Source organism: Corvus kubaryi, unplaced genomic scaffold (genome assembly GCF_017639235.1).
Source record: "Corvus kubaryi isolate FWS band 111438036 unplaced genomic scaffold, C.kubaryi_AGA036_p1.0 62155, whole genome shotgun sequence".
Lineage (NCBI taxonomy): Eukaryota > Metazoa > Chordata > Aves > Passeriformes > Corvidae > Corvus > Corvus kubaryi.
The window spans coordinates 13063-26360 of NW_024581442.1; the positions used below are offsets into that span (position 1 = coordinate 13063).

General features: G+C 66.6%; 1 protein-coding gene across 1 annotated transcript; it reads right to left on the reverse strand.

Moving 5' to 3' along the window:
- Positions 1 to 9247: 9247 nt before the first annotated feature.
- LOC121672442 (ephrin-A4-like) lies at positions 9248 to 13291 on the reverse strand. Its single transcript, XM_042045086.1, has 5 exons — positions 11004 to 13291; positions 10241 to 10309; positions 10035 to 10094; positions 9709 to 9961; positions 9248 to 9621 (listed from the first exon to the last, which is right to left on the reverse strand). The coding sequence occupies exons 1-4, from the start codon at positions 11431 to 11433 to the stop codon at positions 9873 to 9875; spliced, it is 648 nt and encodes a 215-aa protein (XP_041901020.1). The 5' UTR covers positions 11434 to 13291; the 3' UTR covers positions 9248 to 9621; positions 9709 to 9872.
- Between the last annotated feature and the right edge of the window lie 7 nt (positions 13292 to 13298).

Here is a 13298-nt window from a genome sequence, read left to right on the forward strand (position 1 = left end):
GGCTCGGACCGCGAGTCCCCGCGGGTGGAGACACCAGGGCCGGGTCCCAGGAGGACCAGGGGCCACCGGAATGTCACCAGGACCCCCGTGGGTGGGGGGGCACCTGTGTAAGGTCCTGTTGACATTGGGGTCTTACTGGGACCCCTGTGGGTGGAGGCACTCACCGGGCGATCCCACCGGGACCAGGTGTCACTGGGATCTCCATGGGATGCCCACAGGTGGGGGCATCAGAGCCAGGACCCACCGACATTGGGGTCTCCCTGGCTGGGAGCTTTGGGTCTGTGGGTCTGTGTTGCTGAGGGAGCTGTGGGTGGGGGCTCAGGACCCCAGAGGGTCCTCGTGCTGCTGCTGCTGCCAGTGCTGTGGGGGTCACACGTATTCACTGAGGGGTTTGGCTGCCCTGGAGGCACAGGAGTGGGGGGGAAGGTGTGTGCCCATGTGCCAGGACAGCCCGGGTACTGAGGAACACGGACGCAGTGCCAGGCTCTGCTGCCTGCCCTGACCTCCCTCAGGAGCCAGCACTTGGCCAAGTGCCCACCCACATGGCCAGGCCCTTGTTCTTCCCACACCCCAAGGGTTCGTGGGGTGGAGGTTCCTGGGGGGAGCTGCGGGGGCTATGGGTGCTCCCCTGCGTGCTGGTCCCTGCTGCCCATGAGGGGACCGAGCTGGGTGTCAGCTCCCACTGCCTGTCCCCAGCGAGATCCCTTAGCAACTGGCGTGCAGCACCTCCCGGCAGAGCCGAGTGCCAGGTGATCGGCACCCTGGCACACGTGTGCGCACACAGGCGTGCTCGCACCGGCGCGGGCACACGCAGCTCACCGGGCACACGCAGCTCGCCCCCAGCTCCCACGCGGGGCCACGCCGAGCGCGTGCACATCACCAGCGCCAGCCCGGCGGCCTCTGCCCCACCAGCAGTGCCGGCATCATGCATCACCTGGAGCTTTGGCAGCCTGAGGAGCTTGTGAATGAAACCAGGAGGCTCCCGAAACCGTGGCTGGGCTTGCTGAGCCGGCCTGAGCTGCTCCTGCCAAGAGCTATCTCGCTGGCGTGGTGAGTGTGGCCAGGGTGGTGCGGTGCCAAATATCATGTCCCCAAGTCCCCAGTGGGCCTGGTGACTCCCAGGCCTGGGCAAGTGCCACAGTGTAGGTGCCCCGATGCTGAGTCTTGGGGGGTCTCCTGGCTCCCCAAAGCTTTGGGAGGAGCTCTGTGGGAGGAGAGCCACCCCATTTCTTCTCAGGCTCCCTTTGGGCATGTGGATGCTGCCCCAGCCCATGGAGGGGGGACAAAGATGGTGATGGGCAGGGCCCGTGGTCTCACTCAGCACTGTGGGACACCCAATGCCCCAGCCCCCATTTCCCATCCATACTGGTGGTACTGGGAGTCCAAGCCCCCGCCGGGGCCCTGCTGGGAAGGGGGAGGGGGCCAGTGGAAGGGCCCGGAGGACCAAAAAAGCCTCTATTAATTATTCATCCGAAGAAGTGAAGTGAAGAAAACACAACACGTGGAAAAGGGCTCTGGCTGCCTGGGGGTGGGAGCGGGGGAGTGATGGGGGGGGCCACAGGGGCTGGGGCAGTGCAGTGCAGGGGTGCGGTGGCAGCAGCAGCGGTGGCATCCCGGGGTGCTGCACACCTCTGGGAGGACCCACAGCACCGCGCTGCCACCATGGAAACGCCTTGGCTCGGCAAACCCATGGCAACACCCACCTCCACATGGAAACCCCCCGCTCATGGCAACGCACGCACCGCCGTCAGCACCCGCACAGCGCCGTGCTCGCCACGGGGGTCCCCCCCACCACGGCACGCCCCTGTGCGGGGCCACGGAGGGATGCACCTGGTGGGGACGAAGGGACCCGGGTGGCAGAACACAGCCCTGGAACATCACAGTGTGCACTCGTGCAGGTGCCAGCACCCACCAGGGATTACTCCTGGAACCAGCACAGAGAGGGGGCTTGGCTGGGTTTTGCCACAACGGGATACGGTGTCTGTGGTGGGATGGCCGGGGGACACGCCCAGGTGGCTTCGCTCTTGGAAGGACACGAGGCTTTGAGCTGTCCAGGAGAGCTGAGGCACGGAGCAGCCCTGGTTCCCTGCTCTTTCCATGCGCCTCTGTCTCCTCCACCCTGTGCCTGTCACACCGAGGACCGGCAGCTTTCGGCGTCAAAGTGGAGGGGAAAGCTTCCCACCTGCCATCCACGAGCACCGAGGGGCCAGAGCGCGTGCCCGGCGGGGCAGGGGACCCGCTTCACCCGCCTTGGTTAATATTTAACCGCGGCTTCCTGTGACAGAATGTCGCAACCGCAGAGCAGAGCCGGCATTCAATAAATCATCGCGCCGGGCTGGGAGCTGGGCTGGGGGAGTGGGGGGTGCAGCGCCCAGCCGAGCGAGAGGGGGAGCCGATAAATAATTCATTAAATAAATAAACATGGCGAGAGTGCGGGGAGGAGGCAGGAGTGTAACCAAGAAAGGGCTCGGTGAACGCGGGCATGAAATATTCACCAGCCACACCTACCAGGCCCCAACGCGCTGAGCTCAGGGCTCCCGACCCGCCCGCGGGAGCCAGGTGCAGGCACGTGTCCAGCCAGACACGGCAAGAACATGCCAGAGGCATGCAGGGCGGATGTCCTGGGTCGGGGAGCAGGGAGCTGGCAGTGCTGGCACGGCCATGTGGAGATGAACTGTCCTGGCTCCTGCCAGCTTCTCCTGGCAGCGTTTGGGACAGCTCCTCACAGCCCCATGCTGGTGTTTGGGCAGGGGTCTGTCCTGCCAGGCTGGCACGCCTGGGGCACGCTCAGCACACACCGTGTGCCCACCGGCTCCCAGCCCCGCTCCTCCCTGCCCCTTCCCTTTTACATCCCATGTCAGCCGTTAAATTTGAACGAAGCCTCACGGATGGTTGCGCTGCGCCGGCGCCTTGACGAGCACTGGGAGGGCACGGGGTCTGAACCTTCCCATTTCCCAGGGAGAGGGGGGAAGACCCAGCTCTGGAGGAATCCTGGGGGACATCCTGGGGCTGGGCTTGGGCATGCGTGGACACAGGGGAGGTGAAGATGGGTGGCCGTGCCACCAGCCACCAGGCAAACTCCCTGGTGAGCCACAGGTCCAGGCAGAGCAGCCTCTTCCCAGAGGGACCAGGCGTGAGCCCTGCTGCTCAGAGGGGCATGGGAGCGATTCGTTAATTAGCACCTCAGAGCCCTGAGTTAATTTACGTGGAGCTGGATTTTGTGGGCTTGCAGAGGAGGGTTAGCTGCCACCGCAGCACCGGCCACCAGTGAGGGAGCAGCGGTGCCAGGCGGCAGCGCCAGGGCCGTCAGAGGAAATCAGCTTCCTCTCGAAGCCGCTGGATGATGCCTTGCGTGGTTCCCAGCCCGGCGCTGGGGCTGCTCCCGCTGCCCGGCGGGAGGAAGCTGCAGGGTTCCTGCCCTGGGCGCCAGACGCCTGCTTGCCGGAACCCTGGCTCCAGCAGGCTCCGCTGTGCCAAATCTCACCCGCCCTGGGTGTGTGGGTACCCAGAGGTGCCGGGTGGGAGGTGAGAGCCACCAGCTCCTCATGGCTCCCACGGCCAGCAGCCACGTCCCGGCGGTGCTCCCAGGCAGAAGCAGGTCACGGCACGGTGCTGCACAGCCACGCACACTCCCACTTTAGCCCACGCTGGGCGCTGGGCTGGTGTGCCAGGCAGTGCCGCGGTCCCGTCTGTCCCTGTGCCACATCCCTTGTCCCAGCAGCCCACAGGCCGGCGGCGGAGGTTACCTGGCAGGAAGCGCCTGAGTCAGCAGCCGGCACCGGGTGACTCAGCCGGCTCCTCTCCTCGCCTCCCGCATGGCAACTCTCCCTCCTGGCCTCAAGATCACTCCAATATCATCGGCCGGTGGCAGCCCCGGCCTCGCTCCCAGCCCCTGCTGCTCTGACACGGCCACGGCACGGATGTGCTGGAGGGTGTGAGGGCCGTGCGGGGTGGGAGGCTTGGGCAGGGTGGGCATGGTGGGGGCTGGCACCTGGCCCCACTGCAGCCACAGCTCCCTGGGGAAGGGACAAGGACACAGAGATGGGTTTGTGGCTGCCAGCCCCAGCGCTTGGCTCCCCACTGGCCCTGGAACGTGCTCTGCTCATCCCAGCCATGCCACCCTGGTGTCCCCCGTGAAGTGTTGTGGTGTTTAAGTGACGTTAATCTGATGAAGGAGTGACAAGCAGCATCGATATCCTGCTCCCACCGTACAGAGATCACGCCACAATCGGCACCTGGGAGCACTGGCAGAGGTGGCAGTGAACCAGGAGGTGCCAGGCCAGGGGTGCCAGGGACAGATCCACAATGTGCTGTGCCCTAGGTTGTCCCCATTCTCCTGCCCTGACCCTGCAGGTGATGGTGCCAGGGGACCTGCAGTCCCTCAGGCCCAAACGAGGGCTGGGGATGGGCACAGGTGTCCTAGGCAGCAAAGGAGCCATCCTAGGAACCCCCAGCTGGCACTGAGCTTGGCAGTGTGGGGATGCTCTGGCTCTGCCCAGCAATGGGCCACCAGCACCGCCCACCTGCCCCTCGGGAACAGCCCATCCCCATCCATCCCAGGCAGGGGCTGCGGACACAGGTGACCATCCCCAGGGAGAGGGGCTGGGTGACACCGTGCCCCCGCCGTGCTGTGCCCTTGGTGCTGGGCAGAAGCGCAGGGAAACAAAGGAGCCGATAAGCTGGGGGGGGCAGGGGGGACTGGGGCTAAGCGTGCAGGCGCAGGAGATTTCAGGGCCTGAAATATTCATCAGGGCTGATGCGGCGCCTGCCGTCACGCCGGCCGTGAGCGATGGCACAGGGGGGCTTCAATAATGCATCGCTTGGAAATGGCTCATGAGAGGGGCTGGGGGCACAGCGAAAATGGGGGTCCCTCCACTGGCTGCGGTTGCCCCAGGCCTGTGCTGCTGGCCAGGTGACACTGCTGCTGGGTGCTGGACAGGGGACAGAGCAGGAGGTGCTGGTGGCACCACCAGGGACAGCCAGGAGAGCACCGAGAGGTGCTGGTGGGTGTGGGGTGCCCTGTGCTGCTGGCACCCACCACCCGAGGGGTGGCAGAGGACCCTGCGTGGGTGCAGTGTCCCTGCAGCCTGGCAGTGGGTGTCTGGTTGCTCCATCTGGGCTGGGTGGGGATGCCATGCCTGGGTGTGAGCACGGCCCCATGTCCCCCATGACGGGTGTTGTTGTCACAGCCACTTTGTGCTCCCGTGCTCAATAATTCAGTGCATCGATCTGCCTGTGCTGCACTTGCCTCTGGCCACAGCCTGGCCACACCAGCCAGTCCTGCCAGCTGCTGGGACTGGCCCGTCCCTGTCCTTGGGACTGCAGGGACCGGAGGAGCTGCCCAAGGCAGAGCAGAGAACACCAGCCCCGTGCCCAGTGGAGCCAGATGCTGGTCAGGCAGCACCAGGCTCTGCCATGGCTAACGAGCTCTTTGCCAGGGAAGCTCATTAGCCGCCTGAGGATCAAAGGAGCACAGGGCACATTGGTGGATGTGGGGAGCAGGGCCCGAGACGCTCCAGGGCTCCATCTCCACCATCCCCACAGCATCCTCCCAGCGGACACGTGCCCAGAGAGGCCGGACGGCAGCGCAGGTGGGGTGAGCCTGGTGACACCCCAGGCACAGAGCCCCTCAGCATCCACTCTGGCACCCTTGGGAGGTGCTGCCCTGGTGGGCACCTGCCCCAGCCTCTGCCCTCACTGTCTGGCTGCCCTGGAGATGGGGGCACAGTGTGCTGGGTGGTGACCCATGTCATTTGCACTCATTGAAGTCCTAATCATTCTCCTCAGGGATCCAGAGATTGTCCCAGAACGGGAACCATGCAGGCCCTCAGTCTGCAGCAGGTCCAAGCAGTGCCAGCAGCAAGGGCAGCTCCGGCCCATCCCTGTTCTGGCACAGCAGGATTATTGTCCAGCAGGATTACATCAGACTGGGGATGCACTCCAGCATGTGCAAGGGCACAGGCATGACAGGACAGATGGACACAGGCACGGACAAACAGCCACCCTGGCCCAGAATGGTGATGGCACAGGCAGCATCTGTGCCGACACCCCTGCATGTGCACACCCCCCAGTGCCAGGCTGTCTCCCACCCCAGTGACCCTCCCTGCCACACTGACTGCCACCCTGGGCCTAACATCAGTGCGGACATTGTGTGGACACAAACATCAGTGCCTGCTGCTCCCACCTGGCAGCTGGGACCGGCCAGCTGCTCGCCCAGCCCCCCGGGATGCGGGTGGGATGCGACAGCCCCTGCACGCCTGTGCGGCGCCAGCACCAGCCCGGTGCCCGCACCCTCATTGCTATGGCAGGAGCGGGCTCGGTGCGTGCAGCTCCGGTTAATTAAGCGGCGCGGGCCAGCTCCCTCCAAGCCCCCGCTGAGTGTTTTGCTAAATTATAACCTTGACGATGCGCATCATCAGGCGGCTGCTGGGGAACAGCCGCTCTGGCCCCCACACCCTGTGCTCAGCACTGGTGTGGTGGTGTGGAGCTGCCCGGCCGCGGTGCCATCAGGCCGGGGTGGCATCACGAAGAGGTGACATCCCTCAGAGTGTCCGTGACCACCGGGTAACGAGGGAGCCGGTCCGAGGTGGGTGATGGGCTCCGTGGTGTGGCCTCAGAGTCCTGGGGAGCCTGCGGCCAGTGCCTGGTGTCCAGTGCATCGTGCCCAATGTCCAGCACCCCCAGTGCCCTGCTCCTCAGGGCTCAGCATGTGTGTCCCCTCAGCACACGTGTCCCCTCGGCATGTCGAGCCAGTGGCCCCGTTTCCATGGTGACACGGAGCCATTTCCCATCTCCGGGATGCTCTCGACAGCTCTCGGGTGGGCGCTGCCGCCGTTGCCCTTCGCCCATGGGAAACCGGCAGGGATGGGCCCCACCGCCCTGGGCGGCCGCGCTCCTCGCTTTCAGCCCTCGGGGCGGGGCACCGTGCCCATGTCCGCTGCGTGTCCTGGGGCTGCCCCGGCACGGCTGCAGTGCCTGACCTTATCCTCACCCCGGGGTGATGAGGGGAGTTTGGGGTACGCTGAAGCCCGTGCCATGGCAGGGTTGGGTGGGGGGACCCCGGCAGCGTGGCCGGGTGAGGGATCTGGTGCCAGGAGCAGAAGCTGCTGGGAACACCACGGAGCTCAGGGACTGTGCCCAGGCTCATCCTGGTGCCACGGTGCATCCAAGGTCCCTGTCCTGACAGTGAGCCGGGGCATGGCGTGGGCATGGCCATGCTGTGTCCCCCCCGATTGCCCGCTGCGGCTCCCAGCCCCTGGCACGACACGGCTCTTTATCCCGCTCTCCATCTCAGTGCTGCCTATTACCATTTCCCATCACTTGCTATTCCAGGTGATAAATTTTTCCTTCCCAGTTTCTGAAGGTTTAACTCCCACCCACCGGGGGCACCCGACTTCCTCACCCCACACTCCTCCCCATGGCACCCCAGCATCCCCGCTGGTGTGTGTGGCACTGGGTGGGGGGGGGTGGTGTAGGGGCGGCCCCGAGGCAGGGGGATGGCGAGACAGAAGGGATGGGCTAATGGAGCCCATTCCTTGAATAGATTCAATTTCTGCCGCGGCGGCTGCGGGGTGCGGAGCCATCAATTGGATTCAGGGGATGGGGAATCTGATTTGGAGCGGCCGCGCCATCAATTAGCCGTTATTGATGGCATTGCTCATTGGAAGTCGATGGGATTTGAAGCTGGTGGCAGCTCCCGCATACCAAACAACGCCGGCTCAAGGACAGGACCCTGCTGTGCCCAGATCCAGCGCCCAGACCCAGACCGGGGGGGCACCCGCCCCCGCCCTTGTCTGAGAATCCCTGGGGATCTGGGGAGGAGGTGGTGCAATGGGCAGCCCCCCCTGGAATCCCTGCCTGGGTTCCCACAAGGCACAGCCCACCAAGATCCCTGCATGGGGGTCCTGCGGGGCACAGTTGTGCCCCAGCATCTTTGCATGGGGGTCCTTTGGGGGATGCCCCCACCCAGCATCCCCACATGGGGATCCCACAGGGCACAGCACCCCAGAATCCCTGCATGGGGGCCCTAAAGAGCACAGCCCCTCAGCATCCCTGCGTGGGGGTCCCACAGGGCATGGTTGTCCCCTGGAATCCCTGCAGGGGGGTCCCACAGGGTACAGCCCCTGATCATCCCTGCAGGGGGGTCCCACAAGTCACCATCACCCCTGGCATCCCCACACGCTGGTCCTGCAGGCACCATTGCCCCCCAGCGTCCCCACAGGTGGGCACTTTGGGGTTGCCCCCACCCAGCACCCTACAGGGGGGTCCCTTGGTTTGATGTCCCCCAGATGGTTTCACCCCCTCCTGGTGGGAGGGGCCCACAGGACCCGCATGCCCCCCTCTGCACTGGGCAGTCCATGGGGATGGGGTACCCCTCCCTGCGGGGCTGGGGTACAGGATGGGGTACAGGATGGGGTGCAGGACGGGGTGCAGGGTGCAGTGGGGGAAGGGCAGGCAGCAGAGTGGGGGGAGGGGAGCGGCACAGTCGATGCTTTCGCTCAGCCTCTTGCCAAGCAGCTTCTTTCTCCCAGAAGCCATAAAACCTGTCTGACGTGCCCGGCACCACTGCGGCAGGCGGCCGGCAACGCCTGCGCGGCGAGGGGCTGGGGGGCCCTGCTGCGCGCAGCCCCGGGGGGAGTTGGGCACCTCTTGAGCCCCCCAGGAGGACAAGTGGGGGGCTGCACTCATGGGATAGGGGACCAAGAGCCTCAGGGAACTCTCCTGCCAGTTGGCAAGCCTGGGGCACGTGGCTGCGCCGGAGCCACGACTGACAGGGATTCGGTGGTGCCATGGGATCGGCCCCCGCAGCAGCCTGGGCGCCTGGTTGGGAAGGGGGAACCCTGAAGCTCCCCACAGCCCCCCATGTCAGGGGTGCAGATGGAGAGATGGACAGGGAGTGGCTGCTCTGAGGACACCCCAACCACACCCAAGAGTGGCAAGAGGGACCAGGGTGCCTGGCTGGGGGCCTTGGGTCAGTGACCCCCAAGTCCATTGCCCCCTCACCCCCTGTCCCAGTGCTCATCCCACCGCCAGGTGTTAATTACCAGCAGCTCGTCTGTAATTAAAGCTCTCCGGTGACAGGAGCTGATGACTCAATATCAAACTGCTGCAATTAAGCCCTTGGCCATAAAGGCTGTGCAGGGAGCGAGGGGCAGGGACCCCCCTGGAGGAGCCGCCCTGGCACCGGTGCGGGGATGGGGGGCACGGGCAGGGGGATGGCGGGGGGGCCGCACAGCCGGGGCGCAGCGATCTTGCAAATACTGTATTGCTCAGTCACTACCAGGGGTTAAAACCAAACCGAGGGCACGGAGGAAGGCGTCTTCCCAGAAGACAGATCAGCGTGTCCTCGCCGGAGGAGGACACGGCAGCGGCGGATGCCACCATCGGAGCTGCTGCCCCGCTCCGGGGTTGGGGGTCCCTGGGCCCCAGGGGCGGGGGGTCCGTGGGGAAAGGCACGAGATGAGGTGATGGCCGTGGGGCAGAGCAGGCGTTCGCTGAGGGGAGCCCAGCACCGGGGCAGGTGGCCGGCGGGGCAGTGCCAGGGTGCGGCAATCCCAGCGTGCGGTGATGCTGACTCGCGGCGATCCCGACGTGCGGCGATGCCGGTGGCAAGCGATGGCCCTGGGAGAGAGAGAGCCCCGGCTAGGGATGCTTCAGGGCAGCGGGCGGGTGTTCACCCACTGCCCTGGAGCCCCCGCTACCCCTCACCTTCCAGCCCGGAGCTCCCGGCTCAGCTCGGCTTTGCGGAGGTCCGGCAGGTGGGTCATGGCCTGGGGCTGCCCCACGGGCTTGTGGGGGGTGGCTGTGAGGAAGAGTCTGGAAGCGGCGTTGGGGCAGAGGAGCCCATCCCCCCGCCACGGGCAGCGCCGGGGTCAGATCCAGAGCAGGGCCAGGAGCACGAGCGCCAGGCACGGGGTGCAGGGCTGTGATGGGACCGCGGTGTCCCGGGCAGGCACCACATCTGCCAGGGCAGAAGCAGTGGTCAGTGCGAGCCGGTCCCCGGCCTCCCAGCTCCCCCACCCCCCCATACTCACCCTCGGGGCCCCCGCGCCCTCGGGGCTGCGAATTGGGCACCTCTGTCACCGGCTCTGGCGCTGAAAAAACCCCACGGTTGTCAGGGATCGGCTCCCCTGGCTTACCTGGAGCCGCCCCCGAGGCTCCGGTACCCCCCAGTGGGGACTGGCCTGCCCCTTGGGGAGCCCCCAAGCTTTGGGGCACAGCCCCCCCCAGCCGGACTCACTGGTGCCTCGGCAGCAGACGGTGACGCGCAGCTTCAGGCATCGCCCGGCGCTCTCGGGGCTGGGGACGGCTGGGCAGGGGGGGTCAGCGGGGACCGTCCGGCGCGGCCCCCCCGGGACCCCCGACGGCGGCTCAGCGCGGGCCGGGGGCGCCCCCTCCCGGCGGAACGCGGGGACGGCGCCCCCAGCCCGGAGCGCCCAGAGCCCACCCCGCACCCCGAACCGGGGGCACCCCGACCCCTCGAGCACCACCCTGGGGCATCCGGACACCCCCTTCACCCCACCTCCCCATGCACCCCCCACGCCAGGGCATCCAGACCCCACCCGTGCACCCTGAGCCCTTGTGCCCCCCCTCCAGGGGCATCCAGAAACCCCTTTAACCCCGATCCATTTGTGCCCCCCTCCAGGGGCATCCAAAACCCCTCGGCACGCCACACCCCCAATGAATCCCCCACCCCAGGGCATCCAGACACCCACTGCATCCCTATCCCTTTGTGCCCCCACCCTTGGGACATCCAGAGCCCCCTGCACCTCAACCCTGGCATCATCCAGAACCCCCGTGTTCCCCTTAACCTCACTGACATCCTGGATGTACCCTGACCCCCCCATGTGCCCTAAACTCGCTTCCGTGGGGACCCTGGTGAGACCCAACCCTGGGGAGCTGCACTCAAGACTCCTGACATGTTCTGACCCCGGGGACTGCACCCAGGTCCTCAGCGTGCTGTGGCCGCAGTGCAGCCCCCGCGGCACCCCGAGGGGACTCACAGATGTAGTAGTAGGTCTCCCCCGGCTGGAACTCGAAGCCGAGTGAGAAAGGGGTGAAACGCTGGATCTTCTCAGAGAAGCGAACGGGCCCGAAGGGCGCCCGGGGCCGGTTGCACTCCCAGCGCTTGAAGGCGCCGGGGGTCTCGTAGCAGCCGCGATAGCCCTCCCGGTCCACCATGAAGAGCGTGAAGGTCTCTGCCCGGCCGGCGGGCACCGCACCCTCGTAGTGCGGGCAGTAGATGTCCAGGTAGTCATTGATGGCCACCTGGATGGAGTAGTCGTCCCGCAGGAACCTGCCGGGCAGGACGAGCCGGGAAGCTGGGGGTCCGCTGGGAGGGGTACCCTGCTGCCTCCTGCCCCAGCGGAGCAGGGAGCCGGGCTTTTCCCTAAACCACCGACCGGACACCGCCCGCGCCACGCAGCCAGGCATCAGCTCAGATTAGCCGCAGGCCGCTGGAGCTGAATGGGCTCGGCCACCGCGGCCGGGGGGGGTGGTACAGCCACGCTGCCCAGGCACAAAGCCCCTCGCCCCAGGCACCCGCCTCGCCGCTGATCGGACATGACACGCCGGTGGGGGGGCCGTGCGGCGGGACGCTCCCGCCCCGTCACGGTGCTGGCAGGGGGTGGCAGCCGGGGCAGGAAGCACGGGATGGGCTCCGGTGGCGGGGCGGGCAGGGGATGGGGCCCACCCCAGGTACAGGCGCAGCAGCGGGGATGCCATGAGCTCATGGTTGTGCCGACAGCAAGTGCGGCCAGGGTGGAGCAGCCGTGCGGGCACACACACGTGCACACACGTGCACACACAAGAACATGCACACGCGTGTGCACATGCTGGGTCCTGAGCGTCTGGACCGGACGATGGGAAAGAGGGGCTGGCAGGGAGACCTCAGCCCCCATGCTGGCCCCGGTGCAGCCGGTGTCCACAGACGGTGCAGAGTCCCAGCAGAGACCAGAACATTCATCAGCAGGATGGCAGCACTGGCAAGGGCGGGGGGCTTGAGCCCCTGACCCCCCACTCAGGCTGGGGGCTCCTTGAGGGCAGGATGGAGCACAGACTCCTGCTGACTCAGAGCATCCCACGGGCGACGCTGGCTGGGACGGGCCTGGGCAGGGCCAAGGGCTGGGGGGACGGGGCCCTGCCTGACCCAGCAGAGGGGCACAGAGTCCCTTTTCCTGGGGCACCCATGGGTAGGGGGGTCCCACCTTTCCCATTCGCAGGATGGGAGCAAGGCAGCACCTGTACCCCCTGCCCATCCTGTGCCCGTCTGCCCCAGTCCAGCAGGCCCAGAGCACAGGACCTCCAGGGGGGAGGCTCCAGGATCCTGACCCTGCCCCCTGCTCCCTGAGCAGCCCTGAGCTGGGAAATACCTAAAATGGAGGAGGTTGGGAAGAGGGATGGAGCCAGTCCCCGGCCCGTTGGTGACGGCAAAGCTCATAGGCAGCACCAATGGCAGGGTGTGGGCTGGAGTAGCCTCCACCAGAGGGGACACCCGCCATGGGAACCCACAGCCCCGAGAGTGCCACCCACCAGCTTGATGCCACCAGAGGATGCCCAGAGTTCAGTGCTACCAAGGGCATTCAGGCTCAGCACAGGTGGGTACCTCCAGGAAATTGGCAGCACCAGGATTGCCCACCAGCTTGGTGCCACCAGGGGCTTGGTGCCACCAGGAGTGCCCACTGGCTTGGTGCCACTAGGGCTGCCCACTGGCGTGGGAACACCCAGAGCTTGGTGTCACTGAGGGAGACTCACGTGTTGGATGCCACCCGGGGCTCAGTGCCACCAGCAGTGCCTGGGGCTAAGCACCACCCAGGTGTGCTCGCTGTCCCGGTGGCACCCAGGGATGCCCAGTGACTCGGTATCACTGGGGGTGCTCAGCGGTTCAGTGCCCCCCCATGGGCACCCGGGGCTCGGTACCAGCTGGGGCACTCACCGCTCTGCCGCCCGGGGCTCGGTGCTACCGGGGGTGCCCGGTGGCTCGGTGCTCCTCAGAGCTCAGCACCCCCAGGGGTTCTCACCCGCTCGACAACGCCCAGGGCTGCCCGGTGGCTCGGTACCACCGGGGCTCGGTACCATCGGGAGGTACCACCCGGGGCTCGGTGCCGGTGGGGATGCCCGGGGACTCGGCACACCGGGGGACGCTCGTCTGCTCAGCACTACCTGGGGGCTCGGTGCTGTCGGGGATGCCCGGAGGCTCGGTCCCACCGGGAGGTGCTCCCCGTCTCAGTCTCACCCATGGGCGCCCGGTGGCTCGGTGCCCGGCAGCCCCGCCCCCCCGGAGCCCACCGCCCGCCGCC

Bases quoted from the DNA above. Each gene is read 5' to 3' on its own strand.
- LOC121672442 (XM_042045086.1), bottom strand. From the start codon at position 11,433: ATGCCTGGCTGCGTGGCGCGGGCGGTGTCCGGTCGGTGGTTTAGGGAA. The intron at 10,310-11,003 runs GTGAGTCCCCTC...CCCCCTGCCCAG, and splicing joins GGAGACCTACTACTACATCT to CCGTCCCCAGCCCCGAGAGC. The intron at 10,095-10,240 runs GTGAGTCCGGCT...GGGTTTTTTCAG, and splicing joins CGTCTGCTGCCGAGGCACCA to CGCCAGAGCCGGTGACAGAG.